General features: G+C 42.4%; 1 protein-coding gene across 1 annotated transcript in view; it reads left to right on the top strand.

Annotated features, from left to right (window-relative positions):
* LOC124155251 (homeobox protein Nkx-6.1-like) overlaps positions 1 to 26528 on the top strand; it is a 143032-nt gene that overhangs the window by 47786 nt on the left and 68718 nt on the right. Inside the window, exons 3-4 of the mRNA XM_046528970.1 lie at positions 13334 to 13340; positions 17931 to 17950. Of these exons, the coding sequence (XP_046384926.1) occupies positions 13334 to 13340; positions 17931 to 17950 (27 nt within the window). The remainder of the gene's footprint in view (positions 1 to 13333; positions 13341 to 17930; positions 17951 to 26528) is intronic.

Genomic DNA, 26528 nt, shown 5'->3' on the forward strand with positions numbered 1-26528 from the left:
ACTTTGGAAGCGAGCGCAGGCCAACAATGGGATTATCCCGCGAAGGCGGACGCCTTGGTCGGGAATCTCTGGAGTTGAGATAAGGAGACTGGTCTGCCATTTCTCCAGTTACCTCCTCCACCTCGTAAGATATCTCAGTGCCCCTTGTGGAGGAGGGCAGATTAAATCGAAGCTCTCATCCGGAAGGATTTTGACTGATGCACTGGAACTTGTATAAATTGACATTTTTTCTTTTCAAGAATGCCTTTGACTAAAATTTTTGCCATAACCGCAGTATATGCCATGAAAAAATATTCGAAAAAAATGTTTTTTTTAATAATTCGCAATGTTTACTTTCAATTTATCGCTGAAAATATAACTTTATGAGCTCGCTGATTTGTGAGGACAGTGAAATGTCCCCTTGCCGTTTCTCATATTTTCTCTGGGTAAATTCGTATGTTTTCAAGGAATCTCCATCATTTGAATTAGATAAAAATCCAATGTATCAAAAGCAGTAAGTTATCTGTGCCCCATTCCATTAATGACAAAGATCTCTCCATATTTAACTAGTGGTGCTCAATTATTTTACCGCGGCTCCACTATGTAATAACGAAACACTTTGACTCACGCAAACGTCTTTTCCGCCGCGGAGACGTGAACCCGGTCTCTCGGCAAGGGGGAGCTTCAAATTGCCACGGTAACCCAACCCATTAATCACCTTCTTAGCCGCGGGCTGGATCGGATTCGGGGTAACCGCGAGGCAGGTCACCCAAGATCACCCAACGGCCAAGGCAAGCGTCTTGGATCTCGCGACCGCGCCGTTACCTCGCGGAATGACAGGAGAGGATGGAGGGTCTTGGCCTCATCCAGCTGAAGAATCCGAAGGGTATCCTTACTTTGCGATGAGATTGCTCCCAACCGACGGAGACGCACGGAGCGAGACAGCCGAGGCAATCTGTTACTCCGAGCGACGCGAGCGCCGCGGCGGTGCGGGTACGTACTAAAGGGGCGGGCAAACACTACTTGATGTATATCCCATCTCTCTAGTCCCGTCTGCCAGACGGTGAAGTACAGTGTGTGCGCATGCATACGCGTTAGCCCTTCTTGCGAGCCAAATAATTTCGCGCTGAAGGCGAGAGAAATGATATCCCGGAGACGGTGGCGGCCTCTCGAGACCCGTTCCATCAACTGGCCGAGCAGCAGAATGAATGACGGAGGTGGACATGAATGGCTTCCGTCGTTTTCAACGATAGAAGCTCGTAGGATGTACGCAAGACGAGAAATATATCATATATCAATCATATCCGGTTGAATGTGTCTCGATGGATCAAAATTCAAAATAAGGTTTATTTCCTTACTGCAAGTTTTACATGAATATTTACATAGTGAGGTGAATATTATGATACATATATACTAGGGATGGACGAATCCAGGATTTTCGGAGCCCGATCTTTCGGATCGGATATTTTCGGATCCAAATGCAATTACAAATTCCTGCTATTAAACGAAGTAATTATTCAAGTTTATTCCGGGTAAGTACAATCGAAGGAATGCTTTTTAAATTTTCATACAAATTTTAATATTTTTATGAATTAAAAATCATTTTTATTGGCTTTCAAGTTGTTTTTTTAAACATCTTTACATGCTCAGGACCTAAACTGTTAAGCTTGGGTTTGGAAATGAAAATAGGAAAAATCTTCGGATAAACCACTGACCAGTGGCGTAGAAGAAGAATCGCATTCGGAGAGAGAATCGGAACTCTTTCCACCCTTATGGGACGTTGCATTCACTGAATCTATTATTTAAAATTTCGGATCCAGATCCGATGTCCTCAAGCGACTTTGGATCCGATGTATCCGATGAAGGGCAATATCCGCGGATATTTGGATCCGAGGTATCCGATCCGACCATCCCTAATATATACAGTGAGGTCCCCGTTATAGGAATATTTTCCTCTTCAGGGCATGCCATAATTTGTTATTATTTAAACAGTGTTTGTGAGCATGTAGCAGATATGGCAAAAATCAAAAATGTGGGACAAAATGTTTTTCTTCCGGGATGGCTATTGGTCCGACATTCGTACGAGACGTGAGGAAAACCGGCAAAACCCCACGTAGACCGCCGTGTAATACTACCTCGATACCTATATCTCGATGGATGCCACATGAACATGTTTAAATATAATCGAGTTGGTGAGGTGGCTTCCCAATCGATCGGTTCGGGTTCAAATCCCGGGGGTGGTAGAGATTTTTCAGAGGCTGCGCGATCCCTGTCTTGTATAAGTAATTTTCATTCTAAAATATCAAAATTAAACTCCATGGAACCGTAACCCCAACCGAATCTTGCATTGCCATGGCTACCTGAAATTCTACCTATCTATCCTGCGCAGGTGCATTAAAATATTCGCGAATATCTCTAATTAGCCTTCGAAAAAATGATATACCCTGCATTCTAAAGTGAATCAGAGTATCGGCGTCCATGGAAAACGACCTTCAAATCGGTCTGAAGACAAATAAAAGTACCTATCTAAAAGAGAACAAACAATCGAAAAGAGACCCATAGAGACCAGGCCAATGACGCGTAGAGAATAAAAGCTTTTGACGTTTGCTGAAACAAAAAATGCGAGAGTGGCTAACAGCCATTAGCCAACTGGCACTGCGACCTAAGTGCTTTCCGATGACGGACATTGGGGTGCGTCGCAAGTTTTGGTAGTTGCGACGAACAGCGTGGTGGAGGGGCTTGCCCCCACTGCTGTTGTCCGGAGGCAACAAATGCCTTACGCAGCGCGCGGCTCCCCTTTTGCATTGTTATGACGTGTTTAGAGTGGACCATCCCCCCTCGCTTTTCGGACTGTTCAAATTTTCCACCGTCCTGCAACCAGAATTCGGTATGGAAGCCTAAATTCAAAGGTCACATCTTACGGAGACATTCTACAAAGTAGGTATAATGTTGCACTAAATCCTGAAATTGCGCACAAAGCACCCTGATTCATTTACATCTAGGATTTTTTTGGCTCTTACTGCTGCGATGAGCATAGATAAATGAAAATTTACTGGTAGCAGCATGCGCAATTGCGTATATCAGTCAATTGCAGCATTCATAACTATTATTTTTCGGCGGATTGAGTCAACCATAGCACTATTTTCATCCAAATTCTGTATTTTGACAATAGTAACAAACGTTATTGATGTAAAAAAATCCGATAATTTTTTGATGGGCGAAAATAACCTATCTTAGAATGAAATTTCTAAAAATTTAGCTTGAGAGTTAAAAAAGTTTGAGCAAAGTTACTCGGAAAGGTATGAAAATTTTCAAGGGAAGAAATCTAACTTGTCTAGCCGCGCAATCTTCTTGAAGTGGTAGAAGAAGAGAAGTTGGAAGTAGGATTGTGGTTGCTAAGAGATGGCTGATAAGCTCGTCTGAGGTATCTGGGGATCGGTGCCTCGTAGGCGGCAATAAATGATTTCGCCAGAATTTCCCTTTTCCGAGAGCGATCAAGCAGACTTGTACGTTTCTCTCCTCGAGGAGATATGGACTCTCATTAATAGTCCCGACCCTTCTGGCGCCACAGGGAAAAGCTTTATTCTTTGCCTGGGGTCGAGCGTACGGCGGGAAAAATATATATTGGACGAAAGCAGTGAGGGCGAAAGAGGTCAAGTCATTCTTTTCGGAGACTTTCGGTGGCCAGCAAGCCGATGGGGTCAAATAATGGCCACAAGCCTCGGTTTACCCCTCGGCCACGAACCATTTGTCCATACTCCGTCGTCGTCGATAGAAATACGAGGGTGTCTTATGCAATTAATATGTTTCCTCGGGGCCATTATGTATCTTTCTCGAATGTTTTCAGTATTTTTTTGTACAGAAAGTCATTAAAATGTGACCTCTGTGTATGTAATAAAATCTGCATTATAGTGCATGCTATATGTGATAAATATGTAATCCATATTTTTACATTCAGCATTTGTATATTCAGCGCCAGGAAAGCCTCTGGAGAACTGCAGATTAATATGTATCTTCGCAGCCAGTTAGTTACTGTCTCGAATATTTTGAGCATTCATAGCAACGAAAGTCATCGAAACATGTCTCTACTCACGGGAACCAAAGCGCCAGATCTTGGACGGCAACAATCACAGCCTTATCGATTATTTTTCCGATAAGGAAAGAATAGAATTAAAGGCTGTTTGAAAATAAATCCTTTACTTCATTTTACTAAAAAGAACCCGTTACTTGTATTTTGAGCAACTACGGCTGTCAAAGTGTGAAGGGAATCGTTCTTTTCAAGCAGATTACCGCCCCAAACTTGTCGAAAGAACATCCTTGGAGATACTGTTATGTACCTCCCTTTTACGAATATTTCAGTAAAAAACATATGCATACTTTTTGGCGCTCATGTTAAAGTGGTTTTTATGTATCACAAAAGGTTCTTTTAGATATGGAGTAGGTATCTTTATAAATCCAAAATTAAATGAGATCATTAACCGTCGGTCAGTGTATACGTATATAGAATTGATGAGCAAAGCAAAATATTAGGGTGGCAAGCTAAAATATTCTAATTAATCGTGCATCTCTCATAACTAGAGCATAGGCATATAAATAGTATGCGACTCTAAAGATAGATAGCCGACTGCCTAACCAGCATGTTTTGCGGTAGAAGTTCCCTGAACAGCATTCAAAAGAAAATTAAAAATCCTATACATCAAAGAATTCAAATAATTAGCCTCAAATTTAATTATATTTAACCGTATCAAGAAAATAAAACACTCATCAAAACGCGAGAAAATAATATCAGTTACAGAATAGGAGCACATATAAAAACATGTAATCCTGAGTTATTCCATATACTTACAATTAGTCATAGAAGCACTGGCAAAGTCGGAAACACTCTTTCGTGTAGTCCTACAATCTTTGGATACGGATAAGCAAGCTAATGAGAGAATTTTAAGTTCGCAATGTTGGTACCATTAGCACTTGGTAAAATAATCATCAACGCTCGGTATACGTCCAATTTCAACATTAAGATAATCCTCGCTCACAAAACACGAGCACTGTTTAAATTACATTTCATTCCGCCACTAACTACCTTCGATAGGATCCATATCTGGCAAAACGTAGCGGCAAAATAAGCATTTAATTAGTGCTTCTGCATATTGATGCCAGGGTGATACGCTCAATTTTGAAACACAAAAAAGGAGGTCTATCCGGAAATGGCGTCAACCGTCGGTAGCGCCGGCGCCACGAGGACGAGAGGACAAAAAATGGGGAAAATGTCGTTTTTTTTGCGATCCGCTCCTCTATGGGATTAAAGGGCCAAACGGTTGCTCTTAATTATTCCCCACTCAATATTGCATGATTCATTCATTCCATTGATGTGTTTTTGCCGTCGACCTCAACGCCGCTGCATTATCGCAAATATCCGTTCTATTTTTTTTTCTTCCACTCGATGTGCGTTTAATGCTACAAATTTAGAGCCCAACGTGTTAGTAGGCTGGGCTCCGCTCGTTTGGAAACGGAGGGAAAAAAATGACTACCAGTGGGCGTTCTCGCAATTTGTAACGATTGAAAATGTCCTGGAATTTAGCAGATATTACATTACAACTTGAAAGAGGCAAATGCTCTTTTTTTTAAGTTGATGCAGCGCTTAAGCCCTTAAGCCCTCGTGGATAATTTTTCATTTAAAGTAATATGCTACAATTTTTTTTTTTCATTATCCGCCCATTATTAGGCGAATTCCCATTTATATAAGGATTAAAAAAACTATAATGATGAAATAACGAATTCATTTATAATTATGAACCTTAGCACGAAGTTTGAAAACTTATCATTGCATTAACATTGTTTTTAAGTTATAATTGATGGAATAATGAATTTTTAAAATAATTATGAACCTTAGCACGAAGTTTGATAAATTAATAATAATAATTTTTAGGCTTTAGCTTCATGATCATGCTTTTGACAAAAGGCGCAAATAGGATCCTACGGATTAAGGTCCGATTCAACGGACTAAGTGCAGTACTTTTAATACCCTCCACAAAGTACTCAAGCAGGGCAGTCTCCTAAAAATCTGGATTAGAACTCGAACCTACAGGGTGGGAAGCCTCAGCACTCTATCCACCACCCCTGCCATCTAGTCCTTCATCCTCTCCAAAGGCCTCGAAACCGTGAAATTTCAAACGTTACACGGCTTTACCTACACCGCGGCTTTGCGCATACACATGGCCGTTTTATATGCGAGGTGCGGTCTGCGGTGTGTATTTTAACGGACTCGGAATCGGCGCTTTTAAATGACCCGATCAATGGCGATCGCTGGGATCTGCGCTCGCATAATAATTGGCCACATTATCTCAATTACGGGGCATTCCGGAAACCTCTTCATTGTGATCTTTTTCCCCTGCACACACTCACACAAACACACACACCTCACCCGCTACGCCCACGGCACACGGTTAACTGCGAGGCCCCGCAGAATAAATTGCGCGCTCAAACTGCGTCATGATTGTGCCGCGATTATGTCCTCCACACCGTTACGCGCTCGTTTTTGGCAATAGCTAAGCGTCGCACGATCCACCCTTTTGCGATCCACCCTTTTTCGGCCCGCGCGTAATTTAATACGATACACAAAAGTGGTTGCCAAAGTGATCGCCCGCACTCCCCGATGGCGCGAAATTAATATGATGGAATTACGAAGAGGTTGCCGGGTGTCCATGATCGCTGTGGGCATTTCTTAAATGGAGGTCCTGATCGGAGTAAATTCGAAACGTGCGTTGGATGAACAAATGGGGCGGGCGCATTTGAAAGTAATCCAGTGTATCCAGACGAGAATCCCGCTTCATTTTTCACTGAAAACAATGTATCAATGGGATGGTTCAAGGGCTAATGAATCGATTCTGAAACGGTAAGAAAGAAATATGCCCAATCTAGAAAAAAGTGAACATTCTCAAGTGCCCGCCATAGCGAAGGATGCCGGGAGTGAACCTAGACAAATAATAATATTTTATTGTTAATAATTATATTTATATTCATTATATTATACTTGGCATGTAAAAAGAGTCGTTGCTAAGGAAAAAAAGAGATGTTAAAGCAAGCTAAACAAGGAAGCCATAGAAATGATCAAGACTTTGAGCAACATTAACGGCGAGGACGGTTACCCTTCACAAAGCTCGTAGAAGAGGGTCATATGAGAATAAAAATTAGTAGCCATGGTGACACCCAGAAAAAGAAGTTTCACAATTCATCAGAAAAGAAATCGATGGGATGTTTTAAGGGCTAATGTAGACCTTCTGAAATATCGCAATTTATATCCAGGGCCAATATGGAATATCATAGGAATGCAACCCCTCAAGCCACCCTAAAAAGTGCATTAGAAGGTGTTAGGATTTCAGCCGTTTTCCTAGAAGACGACAAAAAAATAGATGAGTGTCGCAAGTGTGAATTGGATATTTGAGTAAGTATCCTTCATTGTTTGGGAGAAAAATGAATTCTTGTTCCTATTCGTCCAGCACAACATCTCTCCTATTTCATCATTTCTTTCAGACCTGGAAATATAAAGCGTTTTTAAGATAATGTTTTCCCTATGGGTAAGAAATACATGTTCTTAATTACTCATGTGATCTGAGGGCAGGCTTTATAATGTCGAGTTAACATTTTGCGGAATGTGAAAATCGCAATGAACTAGTGCTTCCATGCAAGATCACAAGTTAAGTTAAACGCTATTTATAACTCCTTTGTTTTAGTGGAGCTTTCATAAGCTCTCAAGTTATTGTTAGGCCTAACATAAGTCGATGTTGCCTATTGCTAGGGCTATCGGTATCGCTATTCATTAGGGCTATGCGAACGCTAGCCAGGAATTATAAAACCGGACCTAAGATTAGTGGCCTCCGAATAGCCCAGCATAATTCGCATCTAGGTATCGATGGGATGTTTTATAGGGCTAATTAATAGGCAAATAGAAGGGCTGATGAAGCGATTCCGAAAAATCACAAGTATGAAATTCCTTCCTCATCCAGAGTATCACTGCGTCCGCACGTAAATGATTACCTGGTTTATAAAAATTGGGGGGACTTTTCTTTGCTAAAATAGAACACTTTTCCAAAACAATGCGGCTTCATCGTTGGAGTGTCATTTGTTTTGAATGGCGATGCAAAGCCATTTAAGTCCCACTGTCGTCTCTCGCGCATCACAAAGTTTCGTCTGAACTATTGTTGAATAATTTAAGTGCCAGTTTCAAAACTGAATTTAATTTGTAAATCCAATTACGCCGCGCACGCCGAGGGCGAGGAGAAAAAAATAAAACGGCGCTTCGGAAATAAAAGAATCATACCTTGCGCACGGCGATAAAAGTAAATATATCTTTTATAGTCGAGAGAGATATGATTGATTAATTCGTTATCTCCTTATCGGCTGAAGTGTGGTTAGCGGTGGAGAGGCGAGAGAGGGGAGAGAACCATTAAAACGCTTATCTCGAATGCCGTAGACATTTATAAAAAAATAAACAAATGAAAAACGAAAATAAAACTCCTGTCCTCTTCCCTCCCCCTTCCCTTATGCCTTACACCCAAAACTATGCTCGACCTCACAAATCTGCGGCATCAATCATTCAGATAATTATTTTCCTGTCCGCCGCGCGGAAAATCCGGAATCTTTTTTTTACGCCGGCCATATAGGTGGGCGTAATCTAAAATCCGCTTTGAGGGGATGTAAGCGACGCCGTGAAAACGCAAATTCCGAATGCAATGCAAATTTTCTCGTCCGATGTCTCCCGTTCATTTATACCTTATTGTTTGTTTCATTTCGTGTTTTATTAATTTTTTTCTTTGCCCACCGCATTCCTGAAAAAAAATGAATAAATAAAATCTCGGCGCCTCAGATTAGCCATTTCGGTTTTTCCCCCAACAATACAACCGTTCGTCCCCCCTATACACGCCATTTCTCCCCCAGCCACCCCTTGTGCGGGTCTCTCCCCTTCATTTGTTCTCATCCCTTTCAGTACGCGATCGCGGCGCCACCACCGTCGACCTGCGGAAAAACCGAATTCCCAGACGTCAGTCATTTTCCTTCTCGCCGTTTCCATGGCGATGCCGCAGCCGCCGCTATTCTCTTCCAAATTATGATTCCGCGACAGGGAGAAAAAAAAAATTTAATTAAAAAAAAAAATGTCGTATATATATCTTCGCGGGATATCTTTTCTTCGTCCCGCCGATTTTCTCTTCTCCATGTTCTGTTGCGAATGTTAGAGCTGTCGAGAATACAAAAACTCACGACTCGCGGATGCTATCAATTTTGCTTGAAAACAGCGCCATACTCGTAAACTAATGATTTCACATCCTCATTGCATTGCTTCATATTTAATGGATTTCACTGGGTCCCGTTACTGCAGGTATTAAATGGCTAGTTGTTACGTAGCACCGTTAAGAAACTTGACTGAAATGATTCAATGGAACACCCATGATAGGCGTATAGCGCATTAGAAAACAGCTTGCCTATCCGACTGCATGAGTTAGCGAAAGATTAAAGTTTTATCTTCCACCAAGAATGATAAACTTGCCTTGATCGGATGACATTTATTGCTGAGAAAGAATGAAGATAGTTATGATTATAAATAAGGTGATATCATTACTTATAAGTAATGACTTGCTCTGTATATTATTGAACTCGCCGCGCTGCGCGTGCTCGCTAGGCTAGGTAAATTTAGGCTACTATACCAAGTTACAAACCACTGGAATAAGTCTCCGCGTCACTATTTGAGTGGATCCAACGTTTTTCTACTGATGCCGGGCGCTCATTCAGGGAACTTTCCATTTTTACTATAATGACGAACACTTGCATAATCTTTAACGAAGAATAAAAACTAGTCCATCATTTTAAGTTAACAAACCTAAAATTGGTTCTACGCAGTTCTACATACCGCTCTCCTATCCGCTAGCCTTCTCATGAATACGAATTTATCCTCTTTTACATCCTTTATCAACTGTCCTACATAACTCATTCGGGGACGTACCCTGCCCTTCTATGATTGTCTTCATCAGGCCATCATGCTTCATAGGATGGCCAAATAAGTTGGCCCATCTTCTCCTTCAGATTTTCAGAAGACTTCTCTTTTCCCCCACTCCTCTCAGCACGTTCTCATTACATACTCGGTCGATCGATATTATCTTCAACATTCTTCGGTACCTAGCTGCATATTTGTTTACAAATCCACACCGGAATACACCCCCTCGCTGCGCCACTGCACATGGCTACATATGTATCTAGACGAGAATCCCGCTTCATTTTTCACTGAAACAACGTATCGATGGGATGATTCAAGGGCTAATGATGCGATTCTGAAATTTCAAGAAAGAATTTGCCCAATCTAGAGAAACATGAACAATTTAAACTACCCGCCATTGCGGAGGATACCGGGAGTGAATCTGGACACAAAATTTTATTTCACTAAGCAACAATTGTTGCTAAAGAAGAAAAAGAGATCAACGGCTAAGATCTATCAACACGTGTCTCAAAAATAGAAACTTTTCAGGAGAGCATAAAAACGATTAAATGTTTTACTTGCGCACTGAAATTAAAAACCAAAAGTTCATAAAATTGAAAAAGAAGCATTCATTTGCAAACAAAGATTTTTTTACCTGTATTTTATTTTTTAATATTTTATTACACTTTGTTTAAGAAACCTGTCTCAAACCGGCCAAATTTTTGAGATACGTGTTGTTAGAACTTAGCCATCGAGATGTTAAACCTGGAGATGGTGTAGTAACATTGAAACTTTGATCGTAATAAATTTAGTAATCATGGAAAATTGCAAGTAATTATTTCAATACAATGTGGCAATTGTAGACTTCCTATTTCCTCTTTATAAAGCGCTGCGTGAATGTGTGAAGAGTGGTACACAATGCGTTGAGATGCTGGGGCGGGAAAGGCACTTTTTCGCCGCTTTCACGACAAGTGACCATACGGGATGGACGCGAGGAGACCCCGGCTAGTGAAAGCTTGCCGCGTCGACCACTCATCCACGGCATGTCACACCGGGGAGGGCGAAGAGATTGCGGAAGATTAGGCGGCCGATGCCGTGTGTGACGACCGATTCGGGTCCCGGGAGGAGACGGGAGGTTAACGTTTCGAGTGGAGGAGGAAAAGGCTCAGAACGTTGTAATTGCGTTTTCATTGTAGGTACCCGAGGCACGGCCGTCGCGGTTTTCAAAGTGTTTGCGGCTTCCGGAGGATCACGGCGTGAGAGCGTAGTTAACGCGGTAGGTACGTGTCGGCCGGAATGGTGGGAAAATGGAACATTTACGTGGGAAAGAGCAGTTTACGGGCGTGGGAGGGAAGAAATTATACTCGCGTTTGGAAAATGAGAGTTTTGCTCGTCGCCCCGCTCTCGCCGCGTGCGTTCATGTGTGCGAGCGAAGAAGATATCTGCCAGTAGTGGGTGTGTTTTGGGTTACTCTTATGTTCGTTCGCTGTTGGCGGCTATGTTGGGAAATTGGCTGCAGTTCTTCCACGTCTTTGATCTTCGCTAGCTTACGTGACTCTATCCTCCAGACTTGCACATGCCTCTGATGACAAATATCAACTTATGATGCCATGTGATATCAAATTACTGCTTATAAAATACACTCATTAGGGCTTATATTATACATGTCCAACTCGTGGGATGAAATAAAATTATTGAAAGGAAAACAATTAGGTGAGTATAATGTGACATCCACTCTTTTACCATGAATCAGTAGGTATAAGTGACAGTTAATAGTGAATTATTTCTTCGACTAGGTGTGTATATCATTACATACCCTTACTGATTTGTCATGAAGCAATCAATATAATTTGCAGGAAGAGTGGGTAAACTGAATATTATTTTCAATATTGCAATGGGAATTGTCGTAAATGAAGTCACTATTTGGATTGAAAAAGAATGACCCAGGCCAATACCGCTGTGCGACACTAACAATTCTTCTCCTCGCTCTCTAACTAGCGGATTAATTACGAAACACGATGTTTGATGGCATCATGAACTTCTCCAGTGGGTGGTAACCTTTGCGAATGCTAATTTTTAGTTTAAATATTCAGTACAACTATTTTTGCTAGTTTTTTCTCTCCAAAAGATGGCCTAGTTATTAATTTTCCAATTTTTTTAATCAATGCAAAACACAATTGCAAATCTGAACTATTATAATGTTAACCAATCCGGGTTTCTGCAGCTCAGGCCAATATAGCACTGAGCTGCCGAAACGTACGGTTATGGTTAGCATTAAAATAACTGAAGACCTGATTACAATTGTGTATTTTTTAAGAATATCTACAATTTCCACTAAATAATACCTGAGACGATTTCTTACATTCATGAATCAAAATGTGATTTCGGGTCACCGTGGATGGTTAATATTTTTTTTAAATAAAAGCGACATCTCAAGTGATACTGTGCATATGAATGGTGGATACCACAGCGGATATATAAATGTGTTTAAGGGCACGGTGGATATCTGCAAGCCGGGAGTGGAAGGAAGGTGCAGGGAGATAGTTGACGGAACAAAATTGCTTTGGTTGCATGCCTGATGGGGTTTAGGGCAAGAAGGGAGGGGGGAAGGAGAATGGGAGGAGCGAGTTGGGATGGGGGTGGGTTGGGCGTATCGTGGCCCTAATTAGCGAAGAGTCTCCCAGGAGCGGCAAATGATTTGCTCCGAACGGTTCCAGATGAGAATTTGGGTACTTGTAGCACGGGAAGGCAATTGGGAGGAGAAAATTAAGTTTTTTTTCGAAATATTAACCGTGAAAATAATTGCATTTTAAATTTGATAGTCTTTTCGATCGTTTCAGGGGTTAGGTCATTAATGATAAAAATGAAAAAATTAACTTCAAGATTATAAATTAAAAAAAAAAACAACTTTATTGGAACGATCTGGACATTCATGCAGTTCCATAGCCGATACCTCCACTGCAAAAACGTTCAACAATCGCCCACCGATTCAAATCCGCTCATCTAGTAGCCCAACAATACGAATCCACTCAGCTGGCAGTGTCCGGAGCATAAACGCCCACCTCCAATCTTGGAGAGTAGGAGATGAGCGTTTATGCTCCGAAAACTGCTAGCCTAGCGGATTCGTATTGTTGGGCTACTAGATGAGCGGATTTGAATCGGTGGGCGATTGTTGAACGTTTTTGCAGTGGAGGTGTCTATACTGCTAGATCGTCCAAACGATGAAGTTTTACGTATCAAACTGCGGGTCGTTCCAGTAAATTAATTCTTTATGTGGGCACGAAAAACTAATTTTAATTCACACAAGTATCTTTTAACTTGAGATCAGTCTATACTTACAGTAAGGAGAGTGATAAGTAGTCGTTCAGGTTTCCCTGGGAGACGATATAGACTTCAAGTGGAAAACGCTTCAGGGAAGTGGGCGGGGCTTTTGCGGACAGAGTTGAGGGAGGAGGGAGGGGAAAAGGCAGGAGGGGAGGTTGAAGGGGAGGGGTGTAAGAGAATCGTTACCCCGCGGAGGGTGGTCGGGGGTTAGGTGGCGCTGTGCTCCGCGCCCACACGGAGAGAGAGAGAAAAGCCGCATGTCCTTGTTGCCTGAGGGACATAAACATTTCGGGAAGGGAAGCGAAAATGCGAAGATAATGGTATTTTAAAACGTCATGGAGGAGCTGGGTGTGAGCGGAAGAGTTAGAGGAGGCGACCCCGTATGAAATTGCATTAAGGCTTATAAACAGATTCCGTGCGGAATGGCTAATTTTCGGGAACTCCACCCACGGGGATTATATATGCGCGCGGATGTGAGTGAGGACATTTTTTTTCTCTCTTTCTCTCTCTCTCTCTCTGTTTTCCGTGCGGTGCTTAATACTATATATCTCTCCCTCTCAGCTCGCACTTGCAACTTCTTCTTTTTTTTAATATTCCGGGAAAAACCTCGCGCCTCTTCGAGAAAAATATAGCGTCCTCACCCACTACGTGCCTCGCAGGGCGAGAGAGAGTTAGTTTCCTCGCACCAACGACCGAAACCACCATTCCTTCCGCGGGTTAGCACATGCAGTCATGCCATACAGGGGCGCATGTAAGAAACGGGGGCGGGGGACACCACCCTCCCCGAAATGAGGAAAATATTTTGCGTTAAATCTGCCTGCCGCCCACCGCACAGAACTAATGCACCGTACTTCTTATCCATCTCGTTTTACTGAAATATTTTCTTATTTGTCGTAAATTTCATCTCTCTTTAAATATGACAGGGGTTATCTTATTTAAATATACTCAAACCTTCATATATTGATCACTTCAAACCTGCCAAGTGATCGGTGTTGAAATTCGCACTGATTTAATGCATTGAGAAAAAAATCCCTAGACATTGGAAGTCGAACCACGGACGAGGCATTGCGCGGACCACATTTCAAGGCTGTCGCGTGAACAGCGGTGAAATACTCATTCAACGTCATGGGAAAAAATTCCCTGGACCCGGAATCGAAACGCGGTCATTGTGAAGTCCATTAAACATTCCAGATTACTTGATTAAATTGACATGGGAATCAAGGAAACTGGCTATCGTAGTGGCCGGTGGCGTAGCCAGGAATTTAATTCGGGGGGGTCCAAAACCAGGGGGGAAAATTTTTGAAAATAGGGTACTAAGTAGAGGGTTTCAAACTAATTTCAACACTTTTCATAATCGAAAATATTTCATTTGAGAAATAAATATTTAGTAAATTTATTATTTTTCAATATTTTGTTTTCTTTCATAAAGGAAAATACTTGTGTTTTTATATTTCGGCGGGGGGGGGGGGGGGGTTCCTGACACCCCCATTGGTAGTGGCCTGCGCTGTGTCCCAGGAAACGGAAGGTCCATAGTTCGATACCCAATACGTAAGTATTTATTCTCATGACAATTGAAGTGAATTTCCTTATATTGTTCGTGCTCCCCCACTGAAAATATATTCTACACACTCTTCTGCTCCTCTCGCTTGCTCCTCTTCCCCTGTCCTCTCTCCTGAGAGCTTCCTAAGAGCATTCCACATTCCGGAAGCATCTTGCGCGCCATTTGCAAGCTGCGCCTCGTTGATTTGTGGGAAGCGAGGCGGAATATTTTCGCGGCAATTGAAATGATGCCCAAGTGGAGCGCAGACTGTTACGTGTAGGCGGAGCGGGGAATGAGTTCGGGGTTGGAGATTGTGTAAGGATGATACCAAAGGGAATGGAGGGAAAAGGAGTCGCCCATTTCCATGCACTCGTTGGCATCACTCTTGTTTTCGCGTTGTTGAAAGAGAAGAAAGAGGCAGGAAAAACATGAGCCGACATCTTGTTTAGAGGAAGAGAGGGAAGCTTTATTGAGGCAATTTAACGTATGCCCAATTCATAGAATCAGTTTTCGAAGCTCTCGAGGGGTGATCTTACAAAGTTATAGTTAGATGAGGACTCAACGTACTGTGGTTTGCTATTCTTATCCGTCTTTTAGCAGGTCCAAATTTAAGTAACAAGCCTAAAATCTAGTAATGTACATAATTTTATCGTTATTCCATATTAAAGCTTTGTTGGGCTCAAATTAATAATTAAAGCTCACTGTACTGTATATTCTTATTTACCTGTCGGTGGTGATACAATGGGGATTTATATTTAGGGAGGTTTCTAACCATACCCACTCAAATTTTGATTTTTTTCTCGGACCTTAGGTCCGTGACTTCATAACGCCGCTTAATTATTGGGGTAGGAAACAAAAATATAGTAATATTCTGCTGTCGTTATCAATTGCTGACTACCGTCTATCCTGCCGTTAAGTACACTGCGCGCCGCTTACAAAAGCATATTATAACCAAAGGAATGCAATGTACATTATGTAAGTTGCAACGCCATAAAATTAACAATATGCCAATAACATATGCGAGGTACAAATCCTCCGTGACTACAAAGAATATCAAGTTAAAGGGGAATTTTGTGATAAAAGTGGATATTTTTTCGGTAGAAAATGAATTTACAGCCAAGGAATCGAAGACTAGGGGGGGCTCGTGGCCAAGTTTTTAAATATTAGTTATATGCATGAGTACAGAGTATTTATGCCAACATGCAAAAGGAACTAAAAGTACTAGATTTCCTACACGCATAGGATAAATGCGCTGTGGTCGTGAAATAGTCCCAATGTTGTGAGTGAATAAACCGAGGATATTGGTTTCTCGCGGTGGAATTCATTGAAAATTTCTGGATGAGAGGGAAAAGAGAGCACATATTTGCATGCACCTTTTTCTCTATTGAGTCCATGTGAGCTGTAATCTAACGGTATATCAGCGGTATCACTAGTTTCCTATTCATAACCCGAGTCCGCTCGCGCTATCATCGATATTGTGGAAGGCAGGCGTGGTGTGTTCGCATCCAGCCACGAGATAAGTATGGAGCGTATCATCAGATGGGCACGGAGGTATCGTCCGGCGATTGGAACGCGAACCCAAATAACAAACCAATATCCCCTCCCCTTCCCATCCCAACATACTTGCCGTTTCCTTCTCGGTAGCGATCTCGAAAAAAAAACCTTTTTCCGCCATACCCCTCCAAACCCCTCCCCCTGATGCGATAGGGAAACAAAAACCCTGCTTCTCTCCCGCACAATACACAGGGAAGACCTTATCGTGGCCCATAAAATTCTTACTTTTTTCCGAGAGGAACATCTCCTTCGAGCGAAATAGAATGAGCACCTCTCTCATCTTCTTTTTTATTTTACTTCCCGGGCACCGTTTCCCACTCCCGGTCAAGGAGAGAGGGCTGGGGTATTCCACTGTTCTGTGCTCCACGATGCGAGGATGGGGGGCTTCGCTTGTGTTTTTTGTTGGTCCTCCGGGGCTATCCCTATCCTATCCCCTAGTTCCCTCCCTCCGCTAACCCTCCAAGAAAGATAGGCCGGGATAAAAATTTCGGCAATAACCGGGGCGGAGAGGATGGTTGAGCCCTTTGCACGGTGCTATGGCAACGAGCAGGACCAACGCAGGACGCCCTCTCTGCTGCTCGCCGACGAGGCCAACAATAGGCAAGCCCACAAGGAAATGCCTTTCCAATTCGCCCATCCTTTCCTACGCCTTTCGTTGACATCGCCTGCTCCCCGAATCACCCCAATACGTTTGATTTCTCCCCACCCCAGCCACTATCCTTAGCATATCTTACAACTCCTTCGTATTTGATTTCCCAAAGGACGCCAATTGAAGAAGAGCACATGATTGCCTTTCATTCTCTCAGCAGGGAAAGTTTTTTGATGGAGAGTCTTTGATCCCAAGCATTACGATAAGTTCCTTTCAAAAGGCCGTGGAAGCCAGAGAGGAATTGAATGGATTCTGCGAAAGTTTCAATATTTGTCACCGAACCGAACTGGTTCTTTTAAACTTACTTGGTGCTTTTAAAAGGAAGATGCCTTCTTTCACTAAATTTGAACGGAAGATTTTAAGACCTCAATATTTCGGTCACGCAAATTCGATGTGACAAAATTTCAGGCAATGGTGTCTCTAATTACCACAGAAAACATTTTCCTGGAGTTATCGTTTCCTCATGCATGATTTGATCATTTGAGTGTGAATTGTACACATTGAAAAATTGTTTGACCAAATCTACTCTTTCTTCATGAACATTAACGATTAATTTCGTGGCAAATACTGTGTGTAGTTTGAAAATATGTTGAAAACATTATGGTCAGGCACAATTTTTCTTTATTCAATGAGCGATTCTTTAAGTAGTAAATTTGCATACCTTATTATTTATCTCGGAAGAAGTTTGCACCACCATTATTTGAGGTCTTAAACATTTATGATATGGTCTACGTGATTTGCACGTTATTAATACGATAAATGCGCTCAATAATACGATTTTTTCATATGAATCACTAAGTTCAGCGTTCTTTGACCTTGAAGCAAGTATGTCAGTACCTCATTTATTCATAGTAACGCATCATTCAGTATCACATAGTCACTCTATCGATATGCACTTGATAATCGAAGCATTGAAACAGATATATCAGGCAAGGTAACCGTATGAAGTCGTTTCAAGCTTGACGAGGTGGAAATGCGATATATCTATGATAAAAAATGTGAACTACAAATGGTAATATTTACACCTTACTAAATAACTCCAATATCTCAATGATTTCGCCATTCTATGTCATTTTAAAGGTAAAAACTGAATTACCTTGAAGGTGACATGGAACCGTGGTCGATAATTGAGTATATATTTAAGCGTGAAAATTACCATTTTTACTTCACATTTTTTATCATACGCAAGATGGGATCTACGGCCTCAATACTGAAAGAGAAGGCATTCTTTAATGGCCGTAACGTTATGGATCACGTCACTGGCACGAAAATAATGACACTGTTGGTTTTCCGGAACGAGCAGATTCGCACAGTGATCAACCGCAGTCTCTCCGCCGGAATCCCGTCGCAAGCAAACACTCAACGCGAAGGAAACTTTGCAAGGGTTGAAGGGGCCTCGCGATGGTATAGTGCGCCGTCAAAACATTATTATTTGAGTGGAACGGGAAATGGTGCATCTTCCGTTACGCACGCTTCATTTTTGATCGAATAGGGGTGTTCTTCTCGGCATCGGATGAAGTTGGCCAACGTCGGCGGCTCTCACTATCGGAGGCACTCACACAATACGCGAGTCGGTTGGAGGTGGGCTGAATGCGAAATAGTGGCGAACGGGAGGCGGGGTGCCGTGTGAGGAGATTGCGCCGTGTTTACCGGCCGACCTTTGTTTATGGACGAGAGAATTGCTCAAGGGGGGGCTCCTCTTAGGAAATTGAACTCTTATCCTTTCGGCCGCCCTGCCTTCTTTCTTCTATCGCTCTCGGCCCCCGGATGTACCCCGACGCTGGAGAGGCAGGGAGGGGAAAAGAGTTGGAAATAGTCTCCATCTCCACCATCTACAAGACACTACCAGGGTGTGTGGCACGGGGTGATCCCACACCAGGCGTGCAGAATTCATCCTAGCCCTAATCAGATACGCACTCTCTTGCTGGGTACAGACCAAGCACACAAGATAGCGAAATGCGGACATACTAGGAACTAGGAAGGTGCTAAGGACTTGAACATGCTGAATAAAACCTCTAGTTAGCAAATGAAAAAAACGAGCAGTTAGCGTGGATATGGATGTACCCCGCGGTTCATAGTTTACGAGTATAGTTTATCCTGTATATGGATACCATGTATGTACTGCACTTGAAGTGCCCTCCGCAAGGCACTCATGCAGGGATCGGGCAGCCTCTGAAAAATCTCTACCCCTACCGGGAATGAACCCGGACCGACAGGGTGGGAATCCAAAACTCTAGCTACCTCACCAAATCAAAGAATCAAGGAGAGGTTTTTAGATGGGCAGGAGAGGGAGAGGTATCTTAGATATGGGTGGATGGAGAAGGAAGGTACGATAATCGCCAGCTTGTACAGAGTAGAGGAGAGGAAAATAAAAACCATTCCACACTTGTAGACCCTTAGTGGTCGAATAAAAATAACATTCACAACTTCATTTATAAAACTAAGTTTTATAAATAATTATTATTATTTAAGTATTCTACCGATTAAAGTAGGTTTCCATGGAGTACTTGAGAAGAATTCTGGGATCCTCCTTCCCCATCAACCACTTCCCTCTTCAATTCACAATAAGTCATACTCCCTTTCATTCTATCTAAAATTCGTATTCTTTTCCTTCCTCTCCCTAGCTTACCTAAAATGCTACATTATTTATGAAACTATAACGGACATTTCGACAGTTTTTAAAGATGTCTGCACGGTATTCACGACAAATATAAACATATGCGTCTGTGTAATACATTTATATACCTACTTGCTCTCACCACTTTACCCTGTTTCGGTGAAAAGACACCGGAGGGCGTGCCGGAGGTGGGGAATGCAACGAGGGGGATAGGAATGAGGGGAAAAGGGGTGGAACACAGGTCCCACTCGGAATAAAATGAAGGGATGAAAGAAAGAGAGAAAGATTCTTTTGAAGAGAGAGAGAGGGAGGGAGGGGCTGGGCATTATGCGTGGGAGAGATATGAAATGCTTATTCACGGCGGGAAAGAGTGGATATTTGGATGGGAGCGAAGGGGTGGACGGAGGGTTGGGTATTCAGGTGGGAGGTTGGTCCGCGCCTGTTTGGAAGAACAAGACGTTACGGGGGAGGGAGGGGGAACAGGGCAATAAACAGCATCGGGAATCGTACGTTGAAAAGCAGGGGGTGAGTAGGATGGGGGAAGAAAAATGAAAAAGGGGATGAGTAGAAGAAAAAAAACGAGGATCGCGGCGCGGAACAGGTGGAGTTGAATAAGAAATGGAGAATATTGTTCGCGGGGGGAGTGGGCGAGTATTAAAAATCCTCAGGCCCCGGCAGTTCTTTCCGTGACTTTTCCCCGCCTTTCCCCGCCGGGGGGCTCTCACTACCTCGGGAACAAGCGTCGCTGCAAATCATCTCCATCACACATTTCGTAACTCAACCTTGGCAGAAGTGCACTGAATATTTTCGGTATAAAGAAAGGTAAAGATGAATATATACAGTCATTTCGAGACATCTGTTCATTATTTTTAGCGAGGAAAACTAGTCTTAAAACCTACGTTTTTCCCCCAATTTTTCAACACAAAAGTCCACCAAGTGCAATAATCCATCATTATTGATTGTTAGCATTCCCTGATGTAAAGGCGTTAAATTTTCTGTTTTCGGGGATGCATTGATAAAAAAATTCAAACAGTTTCGACCCCAAAAATGGAGATATCGCGTCATAACTTCAAATAAAGGCTCTTTGTCCAGTTATTTAGTGTCTCTTGTCGAGCGTTGAAGGGTCCATATATTGAAATGTATTAATGATAACTTCAGGCTTTACTTTGTGAAACCTCTCCATTATTGAAATAAAGGAATAAAACTTTGTAGGGCTCACTATTATATTAATATGGGTACGACCCGGGCTTCGTAACGTAACCTGAAGATGTAACTACGTTACGAAACCCGGTTCATGCCCATATTAATATATCTAATAGTGAACCTAACAGTTTTATTCCTTCATTTCCAGTATTAATTATGGTAAAAATACTATTTAAGACAACAAATTTGAAAAACAAAATGTATAAATTATAATTAATTCTATTTTCATTTAAACCTTATAAAATAAAAATATTTTGTTCTATTCCACACTTTATTTTAAATAGTACGACCCGGGTTTCTGCATATCATGCGATCATCAGGTAGCTGTACCTAATGATAGGATGATATGCAGACCATTACGTACCTGATGATAGCATGATATGCAGAAACCCGGGTCGTACTATTTAAAATAAAGTGTGGAATGTAACAAAGTATTTTTATTTTATGATGAAGCAGTTTCACAAAGTAACGCCGGAGACAGTGTCTTATATTTAAACCTTGTTTAAAACCGCACCATTCTTGCATTACAACCGTGTATTATATAAATAGATAGAACTGATGTATCGGCCTGCTGCACTAAGAGGGCTCAAGTGGAAAATTCGTCTCTTCATCGCTCACGAGCCCATCCGAGCCAAACCACCTCCTCCATACATCTTCATACACCGCCTACCTCGTCCAAAAATAAAAAGAACATCCCAACCTCTCCTGACCAATCCCGTCTCGCACCGTGTATCTCCCCCACTCCTCATCCCAACCTACCTCCTCCTCTCCTCTCCCCCTTCCAACACCCTCTCCTCCCCCCTCCCCACTCTTGCCACCCGTTACAACGCCGCTAACATGTAAATATCCGCTTTCCCTCCATATTTCTCCGCAGCTCACCCCCTCCCGCCCGCCCGCCTCCCGTTTTCACATCTTGGGTACAAAATATTCGAAAAGAGTGAGCAAAGGATTGGCCATATTTCGATGTTTTACACGGCGAGCGTGGAGGTGCGAGAAAAGGAGAAACAACCAATGTATCTTCTGAGAAAGGGAGAAAGCGATGTTTTCTTGCTAAGGAAGATAATACGCCGAGATATCTCGAATGCTTAAGATATTGAATCCCCGGAATAAACGCAAATATTCTTTTCCTGTACCAGGACACTTTAAATATTCCTTCCGAATCAAATTGCTTACAAGAAAAATACTAGCGTAAGTCAGTACTTACTTCTTTTACTCTGTGTGCGAGAGATTTTTTTCCCTCCGTCAGCAGACGCGGAAAAAATGAAAAAATATGTGAAGAATTTTCCATATGCACAAAACATAATTATACATAAATTTAAAACTGAAGCAATTTTGATTTCCTCTGTTTTTTGTGCCTTCCAATCACTTCGTACTTTAATATGACTTTACTATCACACAAAACGTGTAAGTACTTACGGACGGGGGGAAAAATCTTTAAGACACGACTTGAAAACTTCAAGTTTTACCCACACTGTTGGGTTGATTATTGCATCACCAATAGCTCCGTAACCATAAACAGGCAGTAAATGCGGAAGAAATTTTTTTTCACCCCACATCTCCCAAAATTGTTTCCCGATCGATTGCTCATTTTTATTTTGTTCTGCAATGCCATTTCAAGTTTGATCGTAAAATACCGGGCTTGAGATGACGATGAAATCTTTTTTTCAGAAGGATGTGCTCCCATAAAGTGAGTGAAACAACGAGGCGAGGGGTGCTTAATCTTGAGGCCTTCAACGTGAGAAGCAATAAGCCGCCACTCCCGAACACGCCTTGCGAAACGCGCCTTCCGAGCAAATTCTTCCTTTTTTTTCCTTAACTCAATTCCCTCGTGGCGTTTTTCCTACGGGGTCGATCCTCGATTCGAAAACTGCAACAAGCCGGAGAGCGTTTGTGTTTGTGAGAGGGTTGAAAGGTTAGTACTTGGGGGTGGGGGGGGGGGGGGGGGGAAAGGGCGTTTCTCTGGTTTCAGGGTTGTTCCCTCCTTCAGTTCACCTGCCCTCACGATTCCCGCGCGCGCGCTTATAAAAAGCCCGGGTAATGGCACCCCAGCGTCCCATTAGACATCGAGTGTAAAGCGCTCATAATTTCTCGCGCCAATCCCATCCGCGGCCCTATTCAACCCCCTCTCCTCACACACTCGCGTTTCCATCTCTACCTGCTTGAACAATGCACGCGTATACTCCTGTCCTCGCACAAGTTTGGGAGGAACGGAGGGAAGAGGTCATGGAGTAATGACTCCTAATACGTGGCAGTCATCAACCTGACGTCAGGGTCGGATGGAGGGGGGATCGCGGAGAGGAGGGGGGAAGAGACCGTCCCCTCCCCCCGAAATTTCAGGAAAATATTTCAGTTAAGTAAGGTGGTTCACAAATGACAGCCGTTATTTCCCCAGCTTCATGAACGATATTTAAAAATACTTTATACGTATCTAATTGCTACGTATTATTAATAGGTACAGACGAATTATCACTGATATGTATTCCATTTCTAAATAATCTACTTTCTCAACCATGTTATAGAATTCAGGATTTGCATCCTAATTTTGGGTCCCTTTGAACGCCTGTATTACATAAAAATCGATTCAAACATGAACAATTCTTTTAAGTTTTTACATGAAATATTTAGTACGATAACACGACCTGCTTAATAGCAAGTTCATGCCGCCTCCTTCTTAAAGTTCTGAAAAGTTTGAAAAGACGGTTATCTACAACGGGTCTCCTATGTAAGGTTTTATTTCATTTGTTTAACACACACTGTTTCGAAATAATTGACGTAAATTGAAATGGCACTTCTCTTCAAATTATTATTACGGCCGCATTATCGCTTAAATATATTGAACACCACCAAGGTGTCGCAGAAAATAATGATCCAAAATTGAAAAAAATGTAATGCTCCCTAAAGCAACAACCGTAATCCGCCCTCACTAGAATAAAGGTTGAAACTTCTTATACATGACCTCCTAAAATGTAATGCTTGAATATTGAAGCACCAAGAAAATGATATTGAGGTATCCACAAAATATAGAAAAAATACAAAACTCAACTCTCATTAAATACGAGAAAATATGAATTTTGGCGACTTTATTGCTTCTTTGGTTCCTTAGTTCTTTGCTCGAGTAAAATGCGCTAAGGAGGAAGGAGATTGGCTCATAAGTGGGATATGAAATCATTTCATCCCATTAATAAGATGCAGTGGTTCACGAGACGTCGACTCATGGTTCTCTGAAAACGCAAGATGTTCGTTTGGTATTTAACGATAACTTACAGCGATATAGCTCGACTTGGAAGCGTTACTATTTGAGAATATCTACACTTTCTTTAGAAATTAGTCAACAGGAATACAGCGAGGTCTGCAAATAGCACTAAAATGTCCAGTGACTCACTCCAACCAGCCAGTTTATATAAACAATGTTTTCTGCGTATCTGTTTGGGTTATCAGTGTAAAGTGAGGTTTGTGTGAAAAAAGAAACTTAAATCTAGCAACTCGACAATTAAAAATAATACAGTTGCATAAAATGTATAAAAAATATATATGAATAAAATGCACTTTCGTGATGTTTTTATAAAATGACATTTGATTATCATTATTATTTGATTTTTTTGCTTCCTCCCTTTTATCTTCTATGTCTGCCTTCTCTGTCCCTCTCTTTATTCCATCTTCCATTCCCGCCATCCCCTCCATTAATCTCACACTTTTCCCCCATGTTCGCCTTATCTTACCACCCCTCTTTTCACCACCGCTGTCTCTCTCTCTTAGACCCTCTTACTCGCCTCCGCCCCCGCAGGCCCCCAACCGCCACCCCTTCCCCCGCCCCACCCCCCAAAGCTGCGCCATCACTCGCGGTCGGGCCGCGGTGGCGGGACACCATGTCGCAAGGACCAGCTGTTGTCTCTCTCTCTCCCAACAATTTCCCACCCCCAACCGACCCAAACCTCCGCCTCCGTTTCGAGGGGGGGGAAGGGGCGCCTTACCGTGTGAGACCCCCCCCGCAAGAGGTGCCACCACGTCCCACAACCCCCTCTTCACATCGTGGGGGTGGTCGGTTTGAGGAACGCTCTCCTCTCTCCCGAAACAAGGTTCCCTCCCCTCCCTCTCTCCCTGCACCCCCTCTGCCTTACTTGCCCGCAAAACGCCGCACCCCTCTCCCGACTGCACTTCTCGGCGCTACACAGACCGGACAGCCACCAACTGGGCTCATTCTCCTCCTACATCTTGCTTCCCCCACAGTTCCAGGGGCTTCACAAACTTAGCGATACGACCCGGAGGTTGGTTGTGATAGGTGAGGGTAGAGCACGCTCCAAGGGCTTGCGAATCAGGGGCGCAGCTAGGAATTAAGGCTAGGGAGGGTTTTAGGCGCAACATGACCTGTGGTGTGTGGTATAACTGCCAGGATAAGTGGGAGGTGCGGGGACCCTCCCTCAGAAATTTTTTAAGATAAATGATTCAAAATGGTGAGTTTTACGGCTTTCTGAGGGATATTTTATTAATATTTACACTCTTCTATAAGTATAGTAATCAAATTAAGTAAAATGGACTAAACTTAAAAGATTATCTCAACTCTGGGGGGGGGGTTTATCCCCCAAAACACCCCCTCGCTGCGCCACTGCTGCGAAAATTGTTGAAGATCCCTGGTTTACACGAATAAATATTCATCTAAGAACATAATAAATGCTGGAAAACTCACTCCAAATTATTTGTTTACCTACTTAGACTAATATATCGATAGGACTTATTCTCCTTCTACCTATTGCTTCCCCCGTAATTCACGGGGGTTCGCAAACTCAGCAATTCGAACCAAAGGTTGTTTTGGATAGGTAAGGGTAGAGCTCACTTCAGACATAGCCAAGGGTTTGCAGATAACAAACATTCACACCGTTATCGTTTAAATATGAATCTGAGAACATAATGAATGCCTGAGAGCTAACTTAAAATTATCTGTTTACCTCTTTAAAATAATTTAATGACAAAAAGGATTGACAATTGAAGTCACACCAAAATTTTGTGAAATTAATCTTTCTAAAATGCATCCAATTGGGGCAAGGCTATTCCTTGAGCGTGGAAGGGAGAACAGAATTGTGTGTTTTTGAAAATGGTTTAGATGAAAACAGAATTAATTAAAGTTAATGTTTTTTTATTTTCGAATTTGTATTTTCAAACGATTTTTTCGCCATAATAATTAATAAATTAAAAAATGTACGCCCTTAGTCGCTCGACAAGAGAGGAACCAAGTCGACCAAGCTTGGAGCTCAGTGGCACAGATGGAAATCACTAATCGTCCACAAGATCACTGACAATCCACCCACCATTGACCGTCCGAATAACATTTTTGAGACTACCCATCGTAATCGAGAACCAACGAATCGACAGTTTTGATTCAATTCCAGGCTAGGAAGGCACTATTCAATGCTTCTAACTGGCTTTTCCTTCCCCTATATATTCCCAGCAACTCCTGCGTCGGCAACGGACAAAATCGCTGCTCTCTTTTGGAGACCCCACCCTCATGCAGCCTTCCCGACATCCCTCGCACGTAACCTCACTAAGTTCCATCCTCCGCCCCTTCCCCCTTTTCCTCCACCCACAACCCCTCACCCCCCATACACGTAAGAACACTCTTCCCTTTGCCACAGCACAGTAAATCTTCCGGGCATGGCGCCCGCAGACAGTCGGGTTATATACAGATATACATTTATATAATATA

This window comes from Ischnura elegans, chromosome 3 (genome assembly GCF_921293095.1).
Source record: "Ischnura elegans chromosome 3, ioIscEleg1.1, whole genome shotgun sequence".
NCBI classification, from domain to species: Eukaryota; Metazoa; Arthropoda; class Insecta; order Odonata; family Coenagrionidae; genus Ischnura; species Ischnura elegans.